We start from the raw sequence: 26,350 nt of genomic DNA, 5'->3' as shown, positions 1-26,350 counted from the left end.
CTTTAGTACACTAGTGAACTAACTAGATAGAATAAGATAAAACAATAATTTGATATTAATCATGTTGCACCCACCCTACCTTGGGGCTATTCATGCTCAGGGTTTAAGAGCTTAAGTGATAGGATATAAGTGTGGCTACTCCCTTCTCAGACATAGCCTCTGTATTTCAACCAAGTCTCTGGTTAAAAAAAAGAAAAAAAAAAGCTTTGAATAAAACATAAAATAAAATAAAAAGAAAGAAATATTAGATGTGAATGACTGTGGCTTATAATAAGTTTTGATTTTGCCCAATCATTGGGCAAGCTTTAGTGAAACATTTCACTATTAGGATAAAATTTGTATTGTATCAAGCTGATGAAAGAAAATGCTGGCCATACTTTCAGGAGAGGAGGCCAAAACCTTTTTAGATCATGTATTAGCCTATAGAGAAATGTCTGTCAAAATCAAACAGTGAAGGGGAAGATGAATAGGAATCTCACTTACACAACTTCAGTAAAACATAGCTCTCTGAACAGATGAAGACAGGTTTCTCCTGAATCCCAGAATCTAATCAATATTTATATGTATAATTCAGCTATCATTTGGCTTAAAGGGGCTATTTGAAAATGTTATCATTTATACTATTTTCTAGAGAGAAAATATTTTACTGTTTAAAATAACCCTGGACTTTTAAATTATAACCTGTTTTTATGTTTAAGTTTTCTGTGTATTATTTCACCTGCAGTTGTAAATAAAATATTTTTATTTCAAAAAGGACATATACTATAGGACTGTATTACATGAAATATATAGAATATATAAATTTATAGAGACAGAAAGATTAGACGTTATCTCAAGATGGAGAAGAAAGGAATACAAAGCAATGATTTCCTAAGTAGAGAATGTCTGTTTTATGTGATAGAAAAGTCCCACAAATGGACAGTAGTATCATGAAAGTAATAAATCAATACAATTAATGTAATGAATGAATACCATAAATATAATTATTGAATGAATACTGAGAATGTAATCCATGAATACCACAGATATAATTAATATCATGAGTGTAATTAAAAATAAATAAAAAATAAATAAAAACTTAGTCCGGCGGTAGTGGCCCACATTTAATCCCAAAATCTGGAGGCAGAGGCAGTCAGATCTTTGTGAGTTTGAGGGTAGCCTGGTCACAGTGCAAGGTCCAGAAAAGATACAAAGCTATACACAAAAACCCTGTCTCCAAAAACCAATAAGTAAACAAACAAACAAACAAACAACAAATAAAACAAATAAATAAATAAATAAAAACCTAAGAAAAAAAGAAAAAGAAAAATTAGATGTGAACAATGACAACAAATTCCCCAAGAGCTTGTAGTTACTATTTTTTTTTTCTACCAAACAGAGACATATTTTGAAAGGCTGGGTGGAGAAGCACAGCTTTAATCCTAGCACTGGGGAGGCAGAGTCAGGAGAATCCCTGTGAGTTCCAGGACACCCAGACTTTCATTAGAGAGACCCTGTCTTAAATGAAATGAAACAAACAAACAAACAAATAAACAAACAAACAAACAAAGTTAAAGAGAAAGAAAAAGAAATGATCCTGGCCAAGGGGGTTACGTTTGCTATAAAAAATGCCTGATAATTCTGAGCACTGAGAAATCACTAACAGTTAGCACAGGGGAGACCCTGGCAACAAAAGTAGTTACCACAGTTAATTAATTTTTCATTTTATTGGGCATGATAAATTTAATTCAATATTTATATACATTTCAATTGGCTTTTAAAATTATAAATTTATAAACTCAAGTTCCATTTGCCTTTGGGATACCATCTTACAAGGACTCCAATTTGTAGTAAGGCTCATTTAGGAAGGGAATGACTCAGTTGCATTTAGCCTACTGGCTATGGATGGGTTAGGACTACTGTTGGTCTTTTCTGTGTTGAACACACAGATTGCAAGCCCAGTGCCACTTTGAGATCTTTGGCAGCAGTTAACTCTGCAGCTCATACATGATTGAGTCTGTATGATAATGAGTATTCAGAGATCAGTAATGCCTGGGGGGCGCTCAACAACCTAAGACAAAGTGCCTATGTAGCCTGAGCAGGCATCTCCATGACTGGTAAGGTGACCTGCTGACGTCCCATGCAACCTAAATCAGAAGCTCATTATTAGTAAAAGGGGGAACTGTTGGTCCCTAGCCCCCCCTTTTGGGTAACTGTTGCCTTGCTTGCTGACCTTAACCTTGATATCCTCCCTATGCCAATTCCCTCCCCGGTTTCACCCTCCTGAATGCTTAAGGGAAGTTCCTTGTCTGTGTATCCTGTATATTGGGTGTTAACAGGTTAGATGCAAGATTGTAAAACATCAGTAGCGAACTTCTGCACTCAGGGTTCTCCCATTGTGCTGTAAGCCTGTATTCAAGACCTCCTCCCTCCTTCAATAAACTGCATTCAGCATTAAAAAAATAAATAAATAAAATGGGGATATAATAGCAAGTTTCTCCACCCCCCAAAAAGGAATGCACCCCCTTTTCTGACTTTATTTCTCTTATTTTGGGGAGTATAATATAATTACGCCATTTTACCGCTTCTCTTTCTTCCCTCCCAACAATCTCACATACCCCCTCCTTGATCTTCAAACTCATGGCCTTTTATCATTAGCTGCCTTTACATATATATATATATATATATATATATATATATATATATATATATGTATGTATATGTATATACATATATACTTCTATTTAACCACCAAAACAAATTTTACTCTACCCTTTAAGCTATAAAATTTGAAATTACCAAATAAATAATAAATGCCACCAACCATTGGAACTAGTGATGTAGACTAGGCTTACCCACAAACTTATAAGAAGGACAGTAATTGTGCTGACTTGTTGATATAAGTCTTTAATCCATGAACTGTGGAGGAAAAGATGGGCGGATCTCTGTGAGACTGAGACCTGCCCCATGTACAGAGTAAGTTCTAGGAGAGCCAGAGCTATGTAGAGAGACCGAGTCTTAAAAAAAAACAAAACACCAAAATAAAACAAAAGAGAAACAAACAGATATAGTACCCACCGAGGACCTTCCTGCTCAGGCACATTCATCCCTCATCTGCTTGTTTTTATTTTTTGAGACAGGGATACTCTGTGTAGCTTTGGAGCCTGTCCTGGAACTCACTCTGTAGCCCAGGCTGGCTTCGATCTCACAGAGATCCATCTGCCTCTGCTTCCCAAGTGCTGGGATTAAAGGCATGTACCAACACCACCAAGACATTCTCCACTTTTCTAGTTGATGCTCAGGAGACTTCCGGAAGCACATTTAAGATTACCTAGAAGAAAATTAGAATTCCAGGGCACTAAAGATGACCTCATTGTAGGAAAAGAGTAAGCCAACATCTGATTGGTTGGATTAATAGGAGAAACTTAGGGATGAATCCTTTACCCTAAGGTGGGTCAAGGGCTGGGCTTTAGGAGGGAGTATATAAGCCAGAGCCTGGGCCCTTCTTCACAACTACATTGGACAGTCATCTGCTTGGAGTTGCCTTATTCTGAACAGGAGAGCTCTTGTGATGGAAATGGATGGTTCCAGCGAGAATGCCTGGTGGACATTGCCTGAAAACTTTGATGTCCCATTTGTGACATTCATAGATGAAGCCCAGGAAGAGCACATATTTGGTAGGTGGCCTTTCCTATGTCCTCTTCCCCTCTTTCATGGTTTTCCAATCTTCTCCTTTTATGTAGTCTGTCCCAGATTCCCAGTTGTTATGCAACACCATTCCTGGGGAGATGTGGGCAAGTATGTACTCACCCCAGAGAGGGAACCCATAACAGCAACAGAAGCCATCAGTAGAACTTGGTGAACCAATGAGATTCATTGGGGTTCCTTAGGGGTAGGAGTGAGGGGTTACCAATAGAAGCAGAAATAACTCAAAGACAGCTGTGCCACTAAAGCCCACCCAAAATGGATGACAGCTCACAGAAGCTGGGAACCTGGAGCACACAGAACAATATTGAGGGACTAACAGAACTTGCTTATTTCTTCTGTCTTAAGGGGCTTCCCTGCAGGATGGAGTATGTAACTGCCCTGATTCTTAAACATTTTGTTTGCTCTTTGCTTTTGTTTTTTTTTTTGTGATAGTGCCCTGTGGTGGTATTGTGTTCACCAAAATATTGTGTACTCTAATAAATTTATCTGGGGGTCAGAGAACAGACAGCCACTAGATACAAAGGCTAGAAAATGGTGGCACTCACACCTTTAATCCTAGCATTCCAGAGATAGAAATCCCTCTGGATCTCTGTGAGTTCAAGGCCACATTGGAAACAGCCAAGCATGGTGACACACGCCTTTAATCCCAGAAAGCCAGCCTTTAATCCCAGGGAGTGGTGGTAGAAAGCAAAAAGATATATAAGGCGTTAGGGCCAGAAACTAGATGATTTTGGCTGGTTAAGCATTCAGGCTTTTGAGCAGTAATTCAGCTGAGACCCATTCTGGATGAGGACTCAGAGGACTCCAGTCTGAGGAGACAAGACCAGCTGAGGATCCTGCGAGGTGAGATAACTGTGGCTTGTTCTGTCTCGCTGATCTACCAGCATGGATCCCAATAACTCGCCTCAGGTTTGATTTTATTAATAAGAACATTTAAGATTCCTGCTACAGTGCCCCTCTATATAGCACTGTGTGTCCTGTACTAGCTGTATAAAACAGGCTGGCCTTGACCTCACAAGGATGTGTCTGTTTTTCTCTGAGTGCCAGCATTAAAGGAATGCATCACAATGACTGCCACAACCTGTTCTTCTATCTCTTCTTCAACATCCACTGTCTTTACAGCTTCACTCAGAACAGGTTTTAATCTTGGAGGTAACTGCCACCCAATACCTGCCTCCTCACATACACCCAGTGCTAGTGGCTTGTAAATCCTCTTATAAATCCTTTTGTTGTATCTTGTGTGTTCAGGCCATGAAGACTTATACCTCAGAAGCATCGAGCTACACAGCAACACCCTTATTCAACTGGAGAAGTGGTTTTCAACCTCAGGCCAGACTCGAGTCACTGTGGTTGGACCACTCAGAGCAAAGCAGTGGTTGCTGGATATGATTCGGAGTGTGGGGAGCCACCAAGCTTACTTCCAGGCTAGAGGTAGGTGACTTTGACAGATATGCCCTTGAGGGTTGCTTGCCTGACAAATAATATTTGTATGGCACCATAAATTCTGATTGAGCCTCCCGGAACTGTGGGAATACAGATGCTCCTCCCAGTCCATTCTAAGGGAAAGAGTTTTAGGTTACATTCATTTTCATTTCCTGAGGTCTCTAAGATCCTGGGGTGGTATGAATAGATGACCTGGGTGGGTGGGCCTGGGCTTGTCTGAATTCTTCCCCAATCATGTCCCCAAGGAAATCTTGGTTCCTAGTCCTGAGCCTCACTTTACCATTGTTCCACATTCTCTCCTCAGGTGAATTGATGTTGCATCTTGTCCGGAGCCAACCCTTGACCAACTCTGACTTGGATGCTGCTTTCAGCACACTTATATGGCCTGATTTGTGATAAGTTTCTGGGTTCTGAACTGGCTGGCCTGGACTTCACAGAGATACCCTTGGTTTTGCCTCAGGAGTACTGGCATGAAAGGTGTTTGCCACTACCTCCAGGCTCATATTTACTATATTCCACAGAGAAAATACTGTACTGTTGAAAATAACCATGGACTTTTGAAGTATAACCTGTTTTTATGTTCAAGCTATCTGTGTATTATTTCTCCTGCCATTGTACATAAAATCTTTTTACCTTCAAAAAAAGGACAAATACTATAGAATTGTATTACATGACATATATAGAATATACAAATCATAAAGACAGAAAAATTAGACATTATCTCAAGATGTAGAAGAAAGAAACAAAGAGCAATGATTTCCTAAGTACAGAATGTCTGTTTTGTGTGATGGAAGAGTCCCACAAATGGTCCTTAGAATCAGGACATAATATTATGAATGTAATAAATCAATTCAATTAATGTAAATAATGAATATAATAAATATAATTATTAAATGAAAACTGAATATGCAATCAATGAATACCACAGATATAATTAATATCATGACTGTAATTAAAAATTAATAAATGAATAAATTAGATGTGAACAATGACAACAATTTCCACAAGAGCTTGTAGTTATGTTTTTTCTACCAAACACAAACATTTTTTAAAAACTGGATGGAGATACACACCTTAAATCCAAGGACTCAGGAGACAGAGTCAGAGGAACCCTGTGACATCCAGGACAGCCAGGCCTACATGAGAGAGATCTTGTCTAAAATGAAATGAAACAAACAAACAAAATAAAACAAACAAAGAGAGTTAAAGACAAAAAAAAAAGAAAGAAAGAAATTGTCCTGGCCAAGGTGGTTACCATTCCTATAAATCATGCCTGATAAATCTTGAAACCTGAGAAATCAGTAACTTGCCAGAGACGATCAAGCATCAGAAAAAGCTGCACTATAATAAGCAGGCCATCTTTACAATGTTGTTCAAACATCCATGCACCTGAATGCTGACAGCACACAACATTCAGACTGGAATTTAGAGACCTGCACTGCAGCCTGGACAAAGAATGTTGACTTGAAAATGGTTGGTGTGAAAATCCACTGAAGGAGAAATACCTTGTCTGCATCTTGAAACTCTCCAGGCTGGGCTCCAACTCACAGGACTGCCTATATCTGCCTCCCCAGTGTTAGACTTACAGGCATGAACCCCCTTTTCTGACTTTATTTCTCTTACTATGGGGAGAATTATATAATTACACCATGTTACCCCATCCCTTTCTTCCATTCCAACCCTCTCACATACCCCTCCTTGATATCTTACAAATTCATGGCTGTTTTTCATTACCTGTCTTCACAGGCATATATATATATATATATATAGATAGATAGATAGATAGATAGATAGATAGAAATATATCAATATATCTATATCTATATCTATATCTATATCTATCTATCTATATATATATATATATGAAATTAGCTCAGCATGATTTTCCCTTCCCTTTTAACCTGTAAACTATAAAATTATCAAATAAATAATAAATGCCACCACCCTCTAGGAACTAGGGATGTAGACTCGACTTACCCACAAACAGTGATTGTGTAAGAAGGGCAGTAAGGGCGCTGGCTTGGTGGCTCAGGTCCTTAATCCCTGCACTGTGGAGGAAGACATGGGTGGATCTCTGTGAGAATGAGACCAGCCTGATATACATAGTAAGTTCCAGGACAGCCAGACCTATGTGGAGAGAGACCTGGTCTCAAAGGAAACAAGATAAAACAAAAAAGAAACAAACAGATATAGCATCCACAAAGGACTTTCTTGCTCCTGCACATTTGTCCGTCATCCACTTTTTCTTTTTGGATTTTTGAGACAGTGTTTCTATGTGTAGCTTTGGCGCCTGTCCTGGAAAAACTCTGTAGCCTAGGATGGCCTGGAACTCACAGAGATCCACCTGCCTCTGCCTCCAAGTGCTGGGATTAAAGGTGTGCACCAGCACCACCTGCACCTCATCTACTTTTCTAGTTGATACTCTGGAGACTTCCTCAAGCACCTTTAAGATTACCTAGAAGAAAATTAGTATTCCTGGGCACTAATGATGACCTCACTGTAGTAAAAGACTAAGCCAACAGCTGATTGGTTGGATTAATAGGAGAATCTTAGGGATGAATCCTTTACCCTAAGGTGTGTCAAGGGCTGGGCTTTTAGGAGTGACTATATAAGTCAGAATCTGGGCTCTTCTTCACAACCACATTGGACAGTCATCTGCTTGGAGCTGCCTTATTCTGAACAGGAAGAGCTCTTGAGATGGAAATGGATGGTTTCAACGAGAATGCCTGGTGGACATTGCCTGAAAACTTTGATGACCCACTTGTGACATTCATAGATGAAGCCCAGGAAGAGCACATATTTGGTAGGTGGCCTTTCCTATGTCCTCTTCCCCCCTTTCATGGTTTTCCAATCTTCTCCATTTATGCAATCTGTCGGAGATTCCTAGTTGTTGTGTGACACCATTCCTGGGGAGATGTGGGCAAGAATGTACTCAGCCCTGACAAGGAACCAATAACAGCAAAGGAAGCCATCAGTAGAACTTGGTGAACAAATGAGAATTATTGGGGCTCCTTAGGGGTAGTAGTGAGGGGTTACCCACAGAGGCAGAAATGACTCCAAGACAGCTATGTCACTAAAGCCCACCCAGCATGGGTGACAGCTCACAGGCAACTCAACATGCCATTGTGTGATCTTTCCCAGGGGCTCAGATGGTCTCTGATTCTTTCAGACTTGTAGGACTGTGTTTCTCCTCAGCTCTGTCTGCCTCAGCCTGACTTCTGACAGTCTTTACTGCTTACCTACCCTTTTTGTTTTGCCATTTTGAGGCAGAGTTTCTGTGTGTAGCCTTGCCTGGAATCTGCTCTGTAGATCCAGATATACCCCTGCCTCTGCTTCCTGAGTGCCGGGATTAAAGGTGTGTTTGATCACCCACTGCCGGTTTCCTAGAGTACACTTGGTGAGGTCAGATCCTCCTGAAGCTGATCAATTTTGAGGGACTTCCAGAACTTGCTTATTTCTTCTGTCTTCAGGGTCTTTCCTGCAGGATGGAGTGTGTTCCTGCCCCGTTTCTTAAACGTTTTGTTTGATGTTTTGCTTTTGTTTTTTGAGATAGTGCCCCTCTCTATAGAGCCCTGTGTGGCCTGAACTAGCTTTATAATCCAGGCTGACCTCACAAGGATGTGTCTGTTTCTCTGCTCTGAGTGCCAGCAATAAATGAGTCCACCACCATGACCGCCATACCCTGTTCTTCTATCTCTTCTTCAACATCCACTGTCTCTACAGCTTCTCTCAGAACAGGTTTTAATCTTGGAGGTAACTGCCACCCAATACCAGCCTCATCACATACACCCAATGCTATTGCCTTATAAATCCTTTTGTTGTATCTTGTGTGTTCAGGCCATGAAGACTTATACCTCAGAAGCATCGAGCTACACAGCAACACCCTCATTCAACTGGAGAGGTGGTTTACAGCCTCAGGCCAGACTCGAGTCACTGTGGTTGGACCAATCAGAGCAAAGCGGTGGTTGATGGATATGATTCAGAGTGTGGGGAGCCAGCAAGCTTACCACCAGGCCCGAGGTAGGTGACTTTGACAGATATGCGCCTGAGTGTTGCTTGCCTGACAGATAATAGTTGTATGGCACCATAGATTCTGATTGAGTCTCTCAGGACTGTGGGAATCCAGATGCTCCTCCAAGTCCATTCTAAGGGAAACAGTTTTAGGTTACAGCCATTTTCATTTCCTGAGGTCTCTAAGATCCTGGGGAGGTATGAATAGATGACCTGGGTGGGTGGGTCTGGGCTTGTCTGAAGTCTTCCCCTATCATGTCCCCAAGGGAGTCTTGGATCCTAGTCCTGAGCTTCACTTTACCAGTGTTCCACTTTCTCTTTTTAGGTGAAAAGATGTTGCATCGCGTCCAGAACCAACCCCTGACCAAAGCTGACTTGGATGACTCTTACAGCATGCCCGCATACATATTTGGCCTGATTCTTCATATCGTTTTTGGGTTCTGACCTGGCTGGCCTCGACCTCACCGAGATACACCTGGCTTTGCCTCCCGAGTTCGGGGATTAAAGGTGTTCACCACCTCCAGGCTCATATTGACTATATTCTACAGAGAAAATACTGTACTGTTGAAAATAATCCTGGACTTTTGAAGCATAACCTGTTTTTATGTTCATGCTATCTGTATTATTTCTCCTGCCATTGTACATAAAATCTTTTTACCTTCAAAAAAGGACAAATACTATAGAATTGTATTACATGACATATATAGAATATACAAATCATAGTGACAGAAAAATGAGACATTATCTCAAGATGTAGAAAAAAGAAATGAAGAGCAATGATTTCGTAAGTACAGAATGTCTGTTTTATGTGATGGAAAAGTCCCACAAATGGAGAGTAGTATCAAGAAATAATATCATGAATGTAATAAATCAATAAAATTAATGTACTTCATGAATATCATAAATATAATTATTGAATGAATACTGTGAATGTAATCCGTGAATTCCACGAATATAATTAATATTCTGAGTGTAATTAAAAATAAACAATCAAATAAATAAATAAAATCTTAGCCCGGCGGTGGGTGGTGCTGCACACATTTAATCCCAGCCCTGGGGGAGGGGGGGAGAGGCAGGCAGATCTTTGTGAGTTGGAGGCCAGCCTCGTCTACAGGAAAGGCACTGAGCTACACAGAGCAATCCTGTCTCAAAAACCAAAAATTAAGTAAATAAAACAAACAAACAACACTTAATAATAAAAAGAAAATATAAATTAGATGTGTCCAACGACAACAAATTCCCCAAGAGCTTGTCGTCACTAATTTTTTTCTATCAAACACAAACATTTCTTGAAGGGCTGGGTGGAGACCACTCCTTTAATCCTATCACTGGAGAGGCAGAGTCAGGAGGTACCCTGTGAGTTCCAGGACAGCCAGACCTACATTAGAGAGACCCTGTCTTAAATGAAATGAAACCAGCCAGCCAACCTACCAACCAACCAACCAACCAACCAACCAACCAACCAACCAACAAAGAGAGTTAAAGAGAAAAAAAGAAATTAACCTGGTCAAGGTGGTTACCATTGCTATAAATAATGCCTGATAATTCTTGAGCCCTGAGAAACCAGTAACTTGCCAGAGATGACAAGCATCAGAAAAAGCTGCAGTATAATAAGCAGGCCATCTTTACAATGTTGCTTCAAACATCCATGCACCTAAGGCTGACAGCACACAACATTTAGACTGGAATTTAGAAACCTGCATTGCAGCCTGGAGGAAGAATGTTGATTTGCTAATGGTTGGAGTGAAATTTCACTGAAGGAAACATACATCTTCTGCATCTTGAAACTCTCAAGGCTGGGCTCAAACTCAGAGTTCTGCCTGTCTCTGCCTTCCCAGTGTTAGGATTAAAGACATGCACCCAGCCGGGTGGTGGTGGCCCATGCCTTTAATCCCAGCACTTGGGAGGCAGAGCCAGGCAGAACTCTGTGAGTTTGAGGCCAGCCTGGGCTACCAATTAAGCTCCAGGAAAAGTGCAAAGCTACACAGAGAAACCCTGTCTCGAAAAACCAAAAAAAAAAAAAAAAATCAGCCTAAATGTAGCCATTATAAGACCATTAGTTATGCTCCTTGTGAGCTGACTGTTTTTTCTTTATAGTTCTTAGTTGTTCTTTTGCAGAGCTGCCTGATTAAGTCATGCTGGGATCAAGAAAAATAGACCTTGGTGGTTCGTGTTCCTGGAGTTGTATGTATGTCAGTGGATGCCAACACACTCCAGAAGAGAATTTGACATTGCTGCTGTTGTTGTTACTATTATAGCAGAGGTGGACATCATTGCTACTGTTTCTGGGATTACCATTTCATAATTGCTTACTACAGATAGCACAGTGGAGACCCTGGCAACAAAAGTAGCTACCACAGTTAATTAATCTTTCATTTTATTGGACATGATAAATTTAATTCAATAGTTATATACATTTCAATTGGCTTTTAAAATTATAAATTTATAAACTCAAGTTCCATTTGCCTTTGGGATACCATCTTCCAAGGACTCCAATTTGCAGTAAGGCTCATTTAGGAAGGGAATGGCTCAGTTGCTTTTAGCCTACTGGCTATGGATGGGTTAGGACTACTGTTGGTCTTTTCTGTGTCGAACACACAGATTGCAAGCCCAGTGCCACTTTGAGATCTTTGGCAGCAGTTAACTCTGCAGCTCATACATGATTGAGTCTGTATGATAATGAGTATTCAGAGATCAGCAATGCCTGGGGGGCGCCCACCAACCTAAGACAAAGTGCCTATGTAGCCTGAGCAGGCATCTCCATGACTGGTAAGGTGACCTGCTGACGTCCCATGCAACCTAAATCAGAAGCGCATTATTAGTAAAAGGGGGACCTGTAGTGCCCTGGCCCCCCTTTTGGGTAACTGTTGCCTTGCTTGCTGACCTTAACCTTGATATCCTCCCTATGCCAATTCCCTCCCCGGTTTCACCCTCCTGAATGCTTAAGGGAAGTTCCTTGTCTGTGTATCCTGTATATTGGGTGTTAACAGGTTAGATGCAAGATTATAAAACATCAGTAGCGAACTTCTTCACTCAGGGTTCTCCCATTGTGCTGTAAGCCTGTATTCAAGACCTCCTCCCTCCTTCAATAAACTGCATTCAGCATTAAAAAAATAAATAAATAAAATGGGGATATAATAGCAAGTTTCTCCACCCCCAAAAAAGGAATGCACCCCTTTTCTGACTTTATTTCTCTTATTTTGGGGAGTATAATATAATTACGCCATTTTACCGCTTCACTTTCTTCCCTCCCTACAATCTCACATACCCCCTCCTTGATCTTCAAACTCATGGCCTTTTTTCATTAGCTGTCTTTACAGACATATATATATATATATATATATATGTATATACATATATATTTCTATATAACCTATATAACGCTATCTGTATTATTTCTCCTGCTGTTGTACATAAAATCTTTTTTACCTTCAAAAAAAAAGGACAAACACTATTGAATTGTTTAAGGTAACATATATAGAATAAACAAATCATGGAGACAGAAAAATTAGATGTTACTCAAGATGTAGAAGAAAGAAATAAAGAGCAATGATTTCCTAAGTACAGAATGTCTGTTTTGTGTGAGGGAAAACTCCCACAAATGGAGAATAGAATCAAGAAATGATATCATGAATGTATTAAATCAATAAATTAATGTAATTCATGACTATCGTAAATATAATGATTGATTGAATACTGTGAATGTAATCCATGAATACCACGAATGTAATTATTATCATGAGTGTAATTATAAATTAATAAAAAATAAATACATGAATAAATAAATAAATAAATACAGCGTGGCAGTGGGTGGTCCTGCTCACATTTCATCCCAGGCCTTAGGAAGCAGAGGCAGGCAGATCTTTGTGACTTTGAGTCCAGAATGGTCTACAGTGCAAGATCCAGCAATGGCACTAAGCTACACAGAGCAATTCTTTCTCAAAAACCAAAAATTAAGTCAATAAAACAAACAAACAAACAAACACTTAATTATAAAACAAAAAATTAAAATTAGGTGTGAACAATGACAACATACTCCCCAGGAGCTAGTCATCACTAATTTTTTCGATCAAACACAAACATTTCTTGAAGGGCTGGGTGGAGACTCACACCTTTAATCCTAGCACTGGGGAGGCAGAGTCAGGAGGTACCCTGTGAGTTCCAGGACAGCCAGACCTACATTAGTCTTATATGACATGAAACAAACAAAGAAACAAAGAGAGTTAAAGAGAAAAAAAGAAATTATCCTGGCCAAGGTGGTTACCATTGATATAAATCATGCCTGATAAATCTTGAGCCCTGAGAAATCAGTAACTTGCCAGAGATGACCAAGCATCAGAAAAAGCTGCACTATAATAAGCAGGCCATTTTTACATCGTTGCTTCACACATCCATGCACCTAGATGCTGACATAACACAACATTCAGACCTGAATTTAGAGACCTGCACTGTAGCCAGGAGAAAGAATGTTGACTTGATAATGGTTGGTGTGAAACTTCACTGAAGGAGAAATACCTTGTCTGCATCTTAAATTTCTGCAGGCTGGGCTCAAACTCACAGGACTGCCTATCTCTGCCTCCCCAGTGTTGGGATTAAAGGCATGTACCCCCATTTCTGACTTTATTTCTCCTATTTTGGGGAGTATTATATAATTACACCATTTTATCTCTTCCCTTTCTTCCATTCAAACCCAGTCACATACCCCTCCTTGATCTCTTTCAAATTATGGCCCATTTCATTAGCTGTCTTCACAGGCATATATATATATATATATATATATATATATATATATATATATATATATTTGTATGTATGTATGTATGTATGTATGTACCAGCTCAGCATGTTTTCCTCTACCCCCTAAGCACTAAACTATGAAATTATCAAATAAATAATAAATGCCACCATTCTATAGGAACTAGGGATGTAGACTAGACTAACCCACAAACACTGTTTTTATAAGAAGAGCAGTTAGGGTGCTGTCATGGTGCCACAGGTCCTTAATCCCTGCATTGTGGAGGAAGAGATGGGTGGATCTCTGTGAGAATGAGACCAACCTGATGTACATAGTAAGTCCCAGGACAGCCAGAGCTATGTAGAGAGACCTGGTCTCCAAGGAAACAAGATAAAACAAAAAAGAAATAAACAGAGGTAGCACCCACCAATGACCTTCGTGCTCCTGCATATTTGTCCCTCATCCACTTTTTGTTTTTGGTTTTTTGAGACAGGGTTTCTCTGTGTAGCTTTGGAGCCTGCCCTGGAACTCACTCTGTAGGACAGGGTGCCCTGGAACTCACAGATAACTACCTACCTCTGCCTCCCAAGTGCTGGGATTAAAGGCGTGCACCAACACCACTTGGACCTCATCTGCTTTTCTAGTTGATACTCCGGAGACTTCCTCAAGCACCTTTAAGATTACCAAGAAGGCCGGGCGGTGGTGGTGCACGCCTTTAATCCCAGCGTTCAGGAGGCAGAGGCAGGCGGATCTCTGTGAGTTCGAGGCCAGCCTGGGCTACCAAGTATGTTACAGGAAAGGTGCAAAGCTACAAAAGAAAAACCCTGTCTCGAAAAACCAAAAAAAAAAAAAAAAGAAAAAAAAATTATCAAGAAGATAATTCGTATTCCTGGGACTAGTGATGACCTCACTGTATTAAAAGAGTAAGCCAAGTGCTGATTGGCTGGATTAATAGGGGAAATTTAGGGATGAATCCTTTACCCTAAGGTGGGTCAAGGGCTGGGTTTTAGGAGGGAGTATATAAGCCAGAGCCTGGGCCCTTCTTCACAACTACATTGGACAGACATCTGCTTGGAGTTGCCTTATTCTGAAGTGGGAGAAATGGATCTTTTGATGGATATAGATGATTTCAACGAGAATGCCTGGTGGACATTGCCTGAAAACTTTGATGTCCCACTTGTGACATTCATAGATGAAGCCCAGGGAGAGCACATATTTGGTAGGTGGCCTTTCCTATGTCCTCTTCCCCTCCCTCATGGTTTTCCAATCTTCTCCTTTTATGCAGTCTGTCCCAGATTCCTAGTTGTTGTGTGACACCATTCCTGGGGAGATGTGGGCAAGTATGTACCCAGCCCTGAGAGGGAACCCATAACAGTAAAGGAAGCCATCAGTAGAACTTGGTGAACCAATGAGAATTATTGGGGCTTCTTAGGGGTAGTAGTGAGGGGTTAGCCACAGAGGCAGAAATGACTCCAAGACAGCTGTGTCACTAAAGCCCACCCAGCATGGGTGACAGCTCACAAGCAACTCAACATGCCATTGTGTGATCTCTCCCAGGGGCTCAGATGGTCTCTGCTTCTTTCAGACTTGTTGGACTGTGTTTCTCCCCAGCTCTGTCTGCCTCAGCCTGACTTCTGACAGTCTTTACTGCTTACCTACCCTTTTTGTTTTGCCATTTTGAGTAGAGTGTCTGTGTGTAGCCTTGGCTGTCCTGGAATCTGCTCTGTAGATCAAGATATCCCCCTGCCTCTGCCTCCAGAGTGCCGGGACTAAAGGTGTGTTTGATCACCTCCTAGTCTGCTTAAGGTCTGATCAATTTTGAGGGACTTCCAGAACTTGCTTATTTCTTCTGTCTCAAGGGGCTCTCCTGCAGGGTGGAGTGTGTACCTTGCCCAGTTCTTAAACATTTTGCTGGATTTTTGCTTTTGATTTTTGAGATAGTGTCCCTCTATATAGCCCTGTGTGGCCTGGAACCAGCTTTATAATCCAGGCCGCCCTTGAACTCACAAGGATGTGTCTGTCTATGTGCTCTGAGTGCCAGCATTAAAGGAGTGCACCACCATGACAGCCACACCTGTTCATGTATCTCTTCTTCACCATGCAATGTCTTTATTTACAGCTTCACTCAGAACAGGTTTTAATCTTGGAGGTAACTGCCACCCAATTCCAGCCTCCTCACATAGTGCTAGTGGCTTATAAATCCTTTTGTTGTATCTTGTGTGTTCAGGCCATGAAGACTTATACCTCAGAAGCATCGAGCTACACAGCAACACCCTCATTCAACTGGAGAGGTGGTTTACAGCCTCAGGCCAGACTCGAGTCACTGTGGTTGGACCTCTCAGAGCAAAGCGGTGGTTGATGGATATGATTTGGAGTGTGGGGAGCCAGCAAGCTTACCACCAGGCCCGAGGTAGGTGACTTTGTTTGACAGATATGCCCTTGAGGGTTGACTGTCTGACAGATAATAGTTGTATGGCACCATAGATTCTGATTGAGTCTCTCAGGACTGTGGGAATCCAGATGCTCCTCCAAGTCCATTCTAAGGGAAACAGTTTTAGGTTACAGCCATTTTAATTTCCTGAGGTCTCTAAGATCCTGGGGAGGTATGAATAGATGACCTGGGTGGGTGGGCCTGGGCTTGTCTGAATTCTTCCCCTATCATGTCCTCAAGGGAGTCTTGGATCCCAGTCCTGAGCTTCACTTTACCAGTGTTCCACTTTCTCTCCCTAGGTGAAAAGATGTTGCATCGCGTCCAGAACCAACCCCTGACCAAAGCTGACTTGGATGACTCTTTCTGCATGCCCGCATACATATTTGGCCTGATTCTTGATATCGTTTTTGGGTTCTGACCTGGCTGGCCTCGACCTCACAGAGATACACCTGGCTTTGTCTCCCGAGTACCGGGATTAAAGGTGTTCACCACTGCCAGGCTCATATTTACTACATTCTACCGAGAAAATAATGTACTGTTGAAAATCATCCTGGACTTTTCAAGTATAACATGTTTTGATGTTCATGCTATCTGTATTATTTCTCCTGCTATTGTACATAAAACCTTTTTTACCCTCAAAAAAAAAGGACAAACACTATTGAATTGTTTAAGGTAACATATATAGAATATACAAATCATGGAGACAGAAAAATTAGACATTATCTCAATATGTAGAAGAAAGAAATAAAGAGCAATGATTTCCTAAGTAGAGAATGTCTGTTTTGTGTGAGGGAAAAGCCCCACAAATGGAGAATAGAATCAAGAAATAATATCATAAATGTATTAAATCAATAAATTAATGTAATTCATGACTATCATAAATATAATGATTGCATGAATACTGTGAATGTAATCCATGAATACCACGAATGTATTTATTATTATGAGTTTAATTATAAAATAATAAAAAATAAATAAATAAATAAATAGATAAATAAATAAATAAATAAAAACAGCGTGGCAGTGGGTGGTCCTGCTCACATTTAATCCCAGGCCTCAGGAAGCAGAGGTAGGCAGATCTTTGTGACTTTGAGGCCAGCCTGGTCTACAGTGCAAGATCCAGCAATGGCACTAAGCTACACAGAGCAATTCTTTCTCAAAAAACAAAAATTAAGTCAATAAAACAAACAAACAAACAAACACTTAATTATAAAACAAAAAATTAAAATTAGGTGTGAACAATGACAACATACTCCCCAGGAGCTAGTCATCACTAATTTTTTCGATCAAACACAAACATTTCTTGAAGGGCTGGGTGGAGACTCACACCTTTAATCCTAGCACTGGGGAGGCAGAGTCAGGAGGTACCCTGTGAGTTCCAGGACAGCCAGACCTACATTAGGGAGACCCAGTCTTATATGACATGAAACAAACAAAGAAACAAAGAGAGTTAAAGAGAAAAAAGAAATTATCCTGGCCAAGGTGGTTACCATTGATATAAATCATGCCTGATAAATCTTGAGCCCTGAGAAATCAGTAACTTGCCAGAGATGACCAAGCATCAGAAAAAGCTGCACTATAATAAGCAGGCCATTTTTACATCGTTGCTTCAAACATCCATGCACCTAGATGCTGACATAACACAACATTCAGACTGGAATTTAGAGACCTGCACTGCAGCCTGGAGAAAGAATGTTGACTTGATAATGGTTGGTGTGAAACTTCACTGAAGGAGAAATACCTTGTCTGCATCTTAAATTTCTGCAGGCTGGGCTCAAACTCACAGGACTGCCTATCTCTGCCTCCCCAGTGTTGGGATTAAAGGCATGTACCCCCATTTCTGACTTTATTTCTCTTATTTTGGGGAGTATTATATAATTAAACCATTTTATCTCTTCCCTTTCATCCATTCCAACCCAGTCACATACCCCTCCTTGATCTCTTTCAAATTATGGCCCATTTCATTAGCTGTCTTCACAGGCATACATACATACATACATACATACATACAAATATATGTATATATATATTTGTATGTATGTATGTATGTATGTATGTATGTACGAGCTCAGCATGGTTTCCTCTACCCCCTAAGCTCTAAACTATGAAATTATCAAATAAATAATAAATGCCACCATTCTATAGGAACTAGGGATGTAGACTAGACTAACCCACAAACACTGTTTTTATAAGAAGAGCAGTTAGGGTGCTGTCATGGTGCCACAGGTTCTTAATCCCTGCACTGTGGAGGAAGAGATGGGTGGATCTCTGTGAGAATGAGACCATCCTGATGTACATAGTAAGTTCCAGGACAGCCAGAGCTATGTAGAGAGACCTGGTCTCCAAGGAAACAAGATAAAACAAAAAAGAAATAAACAGAGGTAGCACCCACCAATGACCTTTGTGCTCCTGCATATTTGTCCCTCATCCACTTTTTGTTTTTGGTTTTTTGAGACAGGGTTTCTCTGTGTAGCTTTGGAGCCTGCCCTGGAACTCACTCTGTAGGACAGGGTACCCTGGAACTCACAGATAACTACCTACCTCTGCCTCCCAAGTGCTGGGATTAAAGGCGTGCACCAACACCACTTGGACCTCATCTGCTTTTCTAGTTGATACTCCGGAGACTTCCTCAAGCACCTTTAAGATTACCAAGAAGGCCGGGCGGTGGTGGTGCACGCCTTTAATCCCAGCACTCAGGAGGCAGAGGCAGGCGGATCTCTGTGAGTTCGAGGCCAGCCTGGGCTACCAAGTAAGTTCCAGGAAAGGTGCAAAGCTACACAAGAAAAACCCTGTCTCAAAACACCAAAAAAAAAAAAAAAAAAAAAAAAAAATTACCAAGAAGATAATTCGTATTCCTGGGACTAGTGATGACCTCACTGTATTAAAAGAGTAAGCCAAGTGCTGATTGGCTGGATTAATAGGGGAAATTTAGGGATGAATCCTTTACCCTAAGGTGGGTCAAGGGCTGGGTTTTAGGAGGGAGTATATTAGCCAGAACCTGGGCCCTTCTTCACAACTACATTGGACAGACATCTGCTTGGAGTTGCCTTATTCTGAAGTGGGAGAAATGGATCTTTTGATGGATATAGATGATTTCAACGAGAATGCCTGGTGGACATTGCCTGAAAACTTTGATGTCCCACTTGTGACATTCATAGATGAAGCCCAGGGAGAGCACATATTTGGTAGGTGGCCTTTCCTATGTCCTCTTCCCCTCCCTCATGGTTTTCCAATCTTCTCCTTTTATGCAGTCTGTCCCAGATTCCTAGTTGTTGTGTGACACCATTCCTGGGGAGATGTGGGCAAGTATGTACCCAGCCCTGAGAGGGAACCTATACCAGCCAAGGAAGCCATCAGTAGAAGTTGGTGAACCAATGAGAATTATTGGGGCTCCTTAGGGGTAGTAGTGAGGGGTTACCCACAGGAGCAGAAATGACTCCAAAACAGCTGTGTCACTAAAGCCCACCCAGCATGGGTGACAGCTCAGAAGCAACTCAACATGCCATTGTGTGATCTTTCCCAGGGGCTCAGTTGGTGTCTGATTCTTTCAGACTTGTTGGACTGTGTTTCTCCCCAGCTCTGTCTGCCTCAGCCTGACTTCTGACAGTCTTTACTGCTTACCTACCCTTTTTGTTTTGTCATTGTGAGACAGAGTGTCTGTGTGTAGCCTTGGCTGTCCTGGAATCTGCTCTGTAGATCAAGATATCCCCCTGCCTCAGCCTCCAGAGTGCTGGGACTAAAGGTGTGTTTGATCACCTCCCAGTCTGCTTAAGTGCACTTGGTGAGGTCTGATCGATTTTGAGGGACTTCCAGAACTTGCTTATTTCTTCTGTTTTAAGGGGCTTTCCTGCAGGATGGAGTGTGTACCTTGCCCAGTTCTTAAACATTTTGCTGGATTTACTTTTGATTTTTGAGATAGTGTCCCTCTATATAGCCCTGTGTGGCCTGGAACCAGCTTTATAATCCAGGCTGCTCTTGACCTCACAAGGATGTGTCTGTCTCTGTGCTCTGAGTGCCAGCATTAAAGGAGTGCACCACCATGACAGCCACACCCTGTTCTTCTATCTCTTCTTCACCATCCAATGTCTTTATTTACAGCTTCACTCAGAACAGGTTTTAATCTTGGAGGTAACTGCCACCCAATTCCAGCCTCCTCACATAGTGCTAGTGGCTTATAAATCCTTTTGTTGTATCTTGTGTGTTCAGGCCATGAAGACTTATACCTCAGAAGCACCGAGCTACACAGCAACACTCTCATTCAACTGGAGAGGTGGTTTACAGCCTCAGGCCAGACTCGAGTCAGTGTGTTTGGACCTCTCAGAGCAAAGCGGTGGTTGATGGATATGATTTGGAGTGTGGGGAGCCAGCAAGCTTACCACCAGGCCCGAGGTAGGTGACTTTGTTTGACAGATACGCCCTTGTGGGTTGACTGTCTGACAGATAATAGTTGTATGGCACCATAGATTCTGATTGAGTCTCTCAGGACTGTGGGAATCCAGATGCTCCTCCAAGTCCATTCTAAGGGAAACAGTTTTAGGTTACAACCATTTTCATTTCCTGAGGTCTCTAAGATCCTGGGGAGGTATGAATAGATGACCTGGGTGGGTGGGCCTGGGCTTGTCTGTATTCTTCCCCTATCATGTCCCCAAGGGAGTCTTGGATCCCAGTCCTGAGCTTCACTTTACCAGTGTTCCACTTTCTCTCCCTAGGTGAAAAGATGTTGCATCGCGTTCAGAACCAACCCCTGACCAAAGCTGACTTGGATGACTCTTTCTGCATGCCCGCATACATATTTGGCCTGATTCTTGATATCGTTTTTGGGTTCTGACCTGGCTGGCCTCGACCTCACAGAGATACACCTGGCTTTGTCTCCCGAGTACCGGGATTAAAGGTGTTCACCACTGCCAGGCTCATATTTACTATATTCTACCGAGAAAATAATGTACTGTTGAAAATCATCCTGGACTTTTCAAGTATAACATGTTTTGATGTTCACGCTATCTGTATTATTTCTCCTGCTATTGTACATAAAACCTTTTTTACCCTCAAAAAAAAAGGACAAACACTATTGAATTGTTTAAGGTAACATATATAGAATATACAAATCATGGAGACAGAAAAATTAGACATTATCTCAATATGTAGAAGAAAGAAATAAAGAGCAATGATTTCCTAAGTACAGAATGTCTGTTTTGTGTGAGGGAAAAGCCCCACAAATGGAGAATAGAATCAAGAAATAATATCATAAATGTATTAAATCAATAAATTAATGTAATTCATGACTATCATAAATATAATGATTGCATGAATACTGTGAATGTAATCCATGAATACCACGAATGTATTTATTATTATGAGTTTAATTATAATATAATAAAAAATAAATAAATAAATAAATATATAAATAAAAACAGCGTGGCAGTGGGTGGTCCTGCTCACATTTAATCCCAGGCCTCAGGGAGCAGAGGCAGGCAGATCTTTGTGACTTTGAGGCCAGCCTGGTCTACAGTGCAAGATCAAGCAATGGCACTTAGCTACACAGAGCAATTCTTTCTCAAAAACCAAAAATTAAGTCAATAAAACAAACAAACACTTAATTATAAAACGAAAAATTAAAATTAGATGTGAACAATGACAACATATTCCCCAAGAGCTAGTCGTCACTAATTTTTTCTATCAAACACAAACATTTCTTGAAGGGCTGGGTGGAGACGCACACCTTTAATCCTAGCACTGGGGAGGCAGAGTCAGGAGGTACCCTGTGAGTTCCAGGACAGCCAGACCTACATTAGAGAGACCCAGTCTTATATGACATGAAACAAACAAAGAAACAAAGAGAGTTAAAGAGAAAAAAAGAAATTATCCTGGCCACGGTGGTTACCATTGATATAAATCATGCCTGATAAATCTTGAGCCCTAAGAAATCAGTAACTTGCCAGAGATGACCAAGCAACAGAAAAAGCTGCACTATAATAAGCAGGCCATTTTTACAATGTTGCTTCAAACATCCATGCACCTAGATGCTGACATAACACAACATTCAGACAGGAATTTAGAGACCTGCACTGCAGCCTGGAGAAAGAATGTTGACTTGATAATGGTTGGTGTGAAACTTCACTGAAGGAGAAATACCTTGTCTGCATCTTGAATTTCTGCAGGCTGGGCTCAAACTCACAGGACTGCCTATCTCTGCCTCCCCAGTGTTGGGAATAAAAAAGGCATGTACCCCCTTTTCTGACTTTATTTCTCTTAATTTGGGGAGTATTATATAATTACACCATTTTTTCTCTTCCCTTTTATCCATTCCAACCCAGTCACATACCCTCCTTGATCTCTTTCAAATTATGGCCCATTTCATTAGCTGTCTTCACAGGCATATATATATTTGTATGTATGTATGTATGTATGTATGTATGTATGTATGTATGTATGTACGAATGTATGTATGTACAAGCTCAGCATGTTTTCCTCTACCCCCTAAGCTCTAAACTATGAAATTATGAAATAAATAACAAATGCCACCACCCTATAGGAACTAGGGATGTAGACTAGACTAACCCACAAACACTGTTTTTATAAGAAGGGCAGTTAGGGTGCTGTCATGGTGCCTCAGGTCCTTAATCCCTGCACTGTGGAGGAAGAGATGGGTGGATCTCTGTGAGAATGAGACCAACCTGATGTACATAGTAAGTCCCAGGACAGCCAGAGCTATGTAGAGAGACCTGGTCTCCAAGGAAACAAGATAAAACAAAAAAGAAATAAACAGATGTAGCACCCACCAAGGACCTTCTTGCTCCTGCACATTTGTCCCTCATCCACTTTTTCTTTTTGGTTTTTTGAGACAGAGTTTGTCTGTGTAGCTTTGGAGCCTGTCCTGGAACTCACTCTGTAGCACAGGGTAGCCTGGAACTCACACAGATCCACCTGCCTCTGCCTCCCAAGTGCTGGGATTAAAGGCGTGCACCAACACCACCTGGACCTCATCTACTCTTCTAGTTGATACTCCGGAGACTTCCTCAAGCACCTTTAAGATTACCTAGAAGAAAATTAGTATTCCTGGGCAGTAGTGATGACCTCACTGTATTAAAAGAGTAAGCCAACATCTGATTGGTTGGATTAATAATGGAAACTTAGGGATGAATCCTTATCCTAAGGTGGGTCAAGGGCAGGGATTTAGGAGGGAGTATATAAGCCAGAGCCTGCGCCCTTCTTCACAACTACATTGGACAGTCATCTGCTGGAGTTGCCTTATTCTGAAGAGGGAGAACTCTTGTGATGGAAATGGATGGTATCAACGAGAATGCCTGGTGGACATTGCCTGAAAACTTTGATGCTCCACTTGTGACATTCATTGATGAAGCCCAGGAAGAGCACATATTTGGTAGGTGGCCTTTCCTATGTCCTCTTCCCCTCTTTCATGGTTTTCCAATCTTCTCCTTTTATGCAGTCTGTCCCAGATTCCTAGTTGTTGTGTGACACCATTCCTGGGGACATCTGGGCAAGTATGTACTCAGCCCAGAGAGGGAACCCATAACAGAAAAGGAAGCCATCAGTAGAAGTTGGTGAACCAATGAGATTTATTGGGGCTCCTTAGGGGTAGTAGTGAGGGGTTACCCACAGAGGCAAAAATGACTCCAAGACAGCTGTGTCACTGAACCTACCCAGCATGGGTGACAGCTCAGAAGCAGCTCAACATGCCATTGTGTGATCTTTCCCAGGGGCTCAGCTGGTCTCTGCTTCTTTCAGACTTCTTGGACAATGTTTCACCCCAGCTCTCTCTGCCTCAGCCTGACTTCTGACAGTCTTTACTGCTTACCTACCCTTTTTGTTTTCTCATTTTGAGACAGAGTTTCTGTGTGTAGCCTTGGTTGTCCTGGAATCTGCTCTGTAGATCAAGACATCCCCATGCCTCTGCCTTCAGAGTGCTGGGATTAAGGGTGTGTTTTGTCACCTCCCAGTCTGCTTAAGTACACTTGGTGAGATCTGATCAAGTTTCAGAACTTGCTTATTTCCTCTGTCTTAGGGGCTTTCCTGCAGGATGGAGTGTGTACCGTGCCCCGTTCTTAAACATTTTGCTGGATTTTTGCTTTTGGTTTTTGAGATAGTGTCGGTCTATATAGCCCTGTGTGTCCTGGAACTAGCTTTATAATCCAGGCTGCTCTTGACCTCACAAGGATGTGTCTGTCTCTGTGCTCTGGGTGCCAGCATTAAAGGAGTGGACCACCATGACAGCCACACCCTGTTCTTCTGCCACACCCTGTTCTTCTGCCACACCCTGTTCTTCTGCCACACCCAGTTCTTCTGCCAGACCCCTTTCTTCTGCCAGACCCCTTTCTTCTGCCAGACCCCTTTCTTCTGCCAGACCCTATTGTTCTGCCAGACCCTATTGTTCTGCCACACCCTATTGTTCGGCCACACCCTATTGTTCTGCCACATCCTGTTCTTCTATCTCTTCTCCAACATCCACTGTCTTTTTTTACAGCTTCACTCAGAACAGGTTTTAATCTTGGAGGTATCTCCCACCCAATTCCAGCCTCCTCACACAGTGCTATTGCCTTATAAATCCTTTTGTTGTATCTTGTGTGTTCAGGCCATGAGGACTTATACCTCAGAAGCATCGAGCTACACAGCAACACCCTCATTCAACTGGAGAGGTGGTTTACAGCCTCAGGCCAGACTCGAGTCACTGTGGTTGGACCACTCAGAGCAAAGCGGTGGTTGATGGATATGATTCGGAGTGTGGGGAGCCAGCAAGCTTACCACCAGGCCCGAGGTAGGTGACTTTGACAGATATGCCCTTGGGGATTGACTGCCTGACAGATAATAGTTGTATGTATGGCACCATAGATTCTGATTGAGTCTCTCAGGACTGTGGGAATCCAGATGCTCCTCCAAGTCCATTCTAAGGGAAACAGTTTTAGGTTACAAGACATTTTCATTTCCTGAGGTCTCTAAGATCCTGGGGAGGTATGAATGGATGACCTGGGTGGGTGGGCCTGGGCTTGTCTGTATTCTTCCCCTATCATGTCCCCAAGGGAGTCTTGGATCCCAGTCCTGAGCTTCACTTTACCAGTGTTCCACTTTCTCTCCCTAGGTGAAAAGATGTTGCATCACGTCCAGAACCAACCCCTGACCAAAGCTGACTTGGATAACTCTTTCAGCATGCTGGCATACATATTTGGCCTGATTCTTGATATCATTTTTGGGTTCTGACCTGGCTGGCCTCGACCTCACAGAGATACACCTGGCTTTGTCTCTCGAGTACCGGGATAAAGGTGTTCACCACTGCCAGGCTCATAGTTACTATATTCTACCGAGGAAATACTGTAGTGTTGAAAATAATCCTGGACTCTCTTCAAGTATAACCTGATTTTATGTTCACAGTATCTGTATTATTTCTCCTGCTGTTGTACATAAAATCTTTTTTACCTTCAAAAAAAAGGACAAACACTATTGAATTGTTTAAGGTAACATATATAGAATATACAAATCATGGAGACAGAAAAATGAGACATTATCTCAAGATGTACAAGAAAGAAATAAAGAGCAATGATTTCCTAAGTACAGAATGTCTGTTTTACGTGAGGGAAATGTCCCACAAATGGAGAATAGAATCAAGAAACAATATCATGAATGTATTAAATCAATAAATTAATGTAATTCATGACTATCATAAATATAATGATTAAATGAATACTGTGAATGTAATCCATGAATACCACGAATGCAATTATTATCATGAGTGTAAGTATAAAATAATAAAAAATAAATAAATAAATAAATAAATAAATAAAAACAGCGTGGCAGTGGGTGGTCCTGCTCACATTTAATCCCAGGCCTCAGGAAGCAGAGGCAGGCAGATCTTTACCAGTGTTCCCCTTTCTCTCCCTAGGTGAAAAGATGTTGCATCGCGGCCAGAACCAACCCCTGACCAAAGCTGACTTGGATAACTCTTTCAGCATGCTGGCATACATATTTGGCCTGATTCTTGATATCATTTTTGGGTTCTGACCTGGCTGGCCTCGACCTCACAGAGATACACC

The 26,350-nt window shown here is 41.5% G+C and overlaps 5 protein-coding genes across 5 annotated transcripts; all 5 read left to right on the top strand.

The window, feature by feature from the left end:
• The first annotated feature begins 3,550 nt into the window (after positions 1-3,550).
• Positions 3,551-5,526, top strand: LOC114692371 (KH homology domain-containing protein 1-like). The gene is made up of 3 exons (XM_028868104.1): positions 3,551-3,656; positions 4,936-5,118; positions 5,435-5,526. The coding sequence occupies exons 1-3, from the start codon at positions 3,551-3,553 to the stop codon at positions 5,524-5,526; spliced, it is 381 nt and encodes a 126-aa protein (XP_028723937.1).
• Positions 5,527-7,827: 2,301 nt separating this feature from the next.
• On the top strand, positions 7,828-9,585 carry LOC114692370 (putative KHDC1-like protein). Its single transcript, XM_028868103.1, has 3 exons — positions 7,828-7,933; positions 8,968-9,150; positions 9,467-9,585. The coding sequence occupies exons 1-3, from the start codon at positions 7,828-7,830 to the stop codon at positions 9,583-9,585; spliced, it is 408 nt and encodes a 135-aa protein (XP_028723936.1).
• A 5,404-nt stretch (positions 9,586-14,989) lies between these two features.
• Positions 14,990-16,733, top strand: LOC114692369 (KH homology domain-containing protein 1-like). The gene is made up of 3 exons (XM_028868101.2): positions 14,990-15,095; positions 16,104-16,286; positions 16,607-16,733. The coding sequence occupies exons 1-3, from the start codon at positions 14,990-14,992 to the stop codon at positions 16,723-16,725; spliced, it is 408 nt and encodes a 135-aa protein (XP_028723934.1). The 3' UTR covers positions 16,726-16,733.
• A 2,653-nt stretch (positions 16,734-19,386) lies between these two features.
• Positions 19,387-21,135, top strand: LOC114692368 (KH homology domain-containing protein 1-like). Its single transcript, XM_028868100.1, has 3 exons — positions 19,387-19,492; positions 20,514-20,696; positions 21,017-21,135. Exons 1-3 carry the CDS (start codon positions 19,387-19,389, stop codon positions 21,133-21,135), a joined length of 408 nt encoding a protein of 135 aa, XP_028723933.1.
• A 2,453-nt stretch (positions 21,136-23,588) lies between these two features.
• On the top strand, positions 23,589-25,520 carry LOC114692367 (KH homology domain-containing protein 1-like). Its single transcript, XM_028868099.1, has 3 exons — positions 23,589-23,688; positions 24,898-25,080; positions 25,402-25,520. The coding sequence occupies exons 1-3, from the start codon at positions 23,589-23,591 to the stop codon at positions 25,518-25,520; spliced, it is 402 nt and encodes a 133-aa protein (XP_028723932.1).
• The last annotated feature ends 830 nt before the right edge of the window (positions 25,521-26,350 follow it).

Source organism: Peromyscus leucopus, chromosome 16_21, assembly GCF_004664715.2.
Source record: "Peromyscus leucopus breed LL Stock chromosome 16_21, UCI_PerLeu_2.1, whole genome shotgun sequence".
NCBI classification, from domain to species: Eukaryota; Metazoa; Chordata; class Mammalia; order Rodentia; family Cricetidae; genus Peromyscus; species Peromyscus leucopus.
Note: the sequence above shows the minus strand (reverse complement) of the source record. Positions and strands in the feature narration are given on the sequence as shown.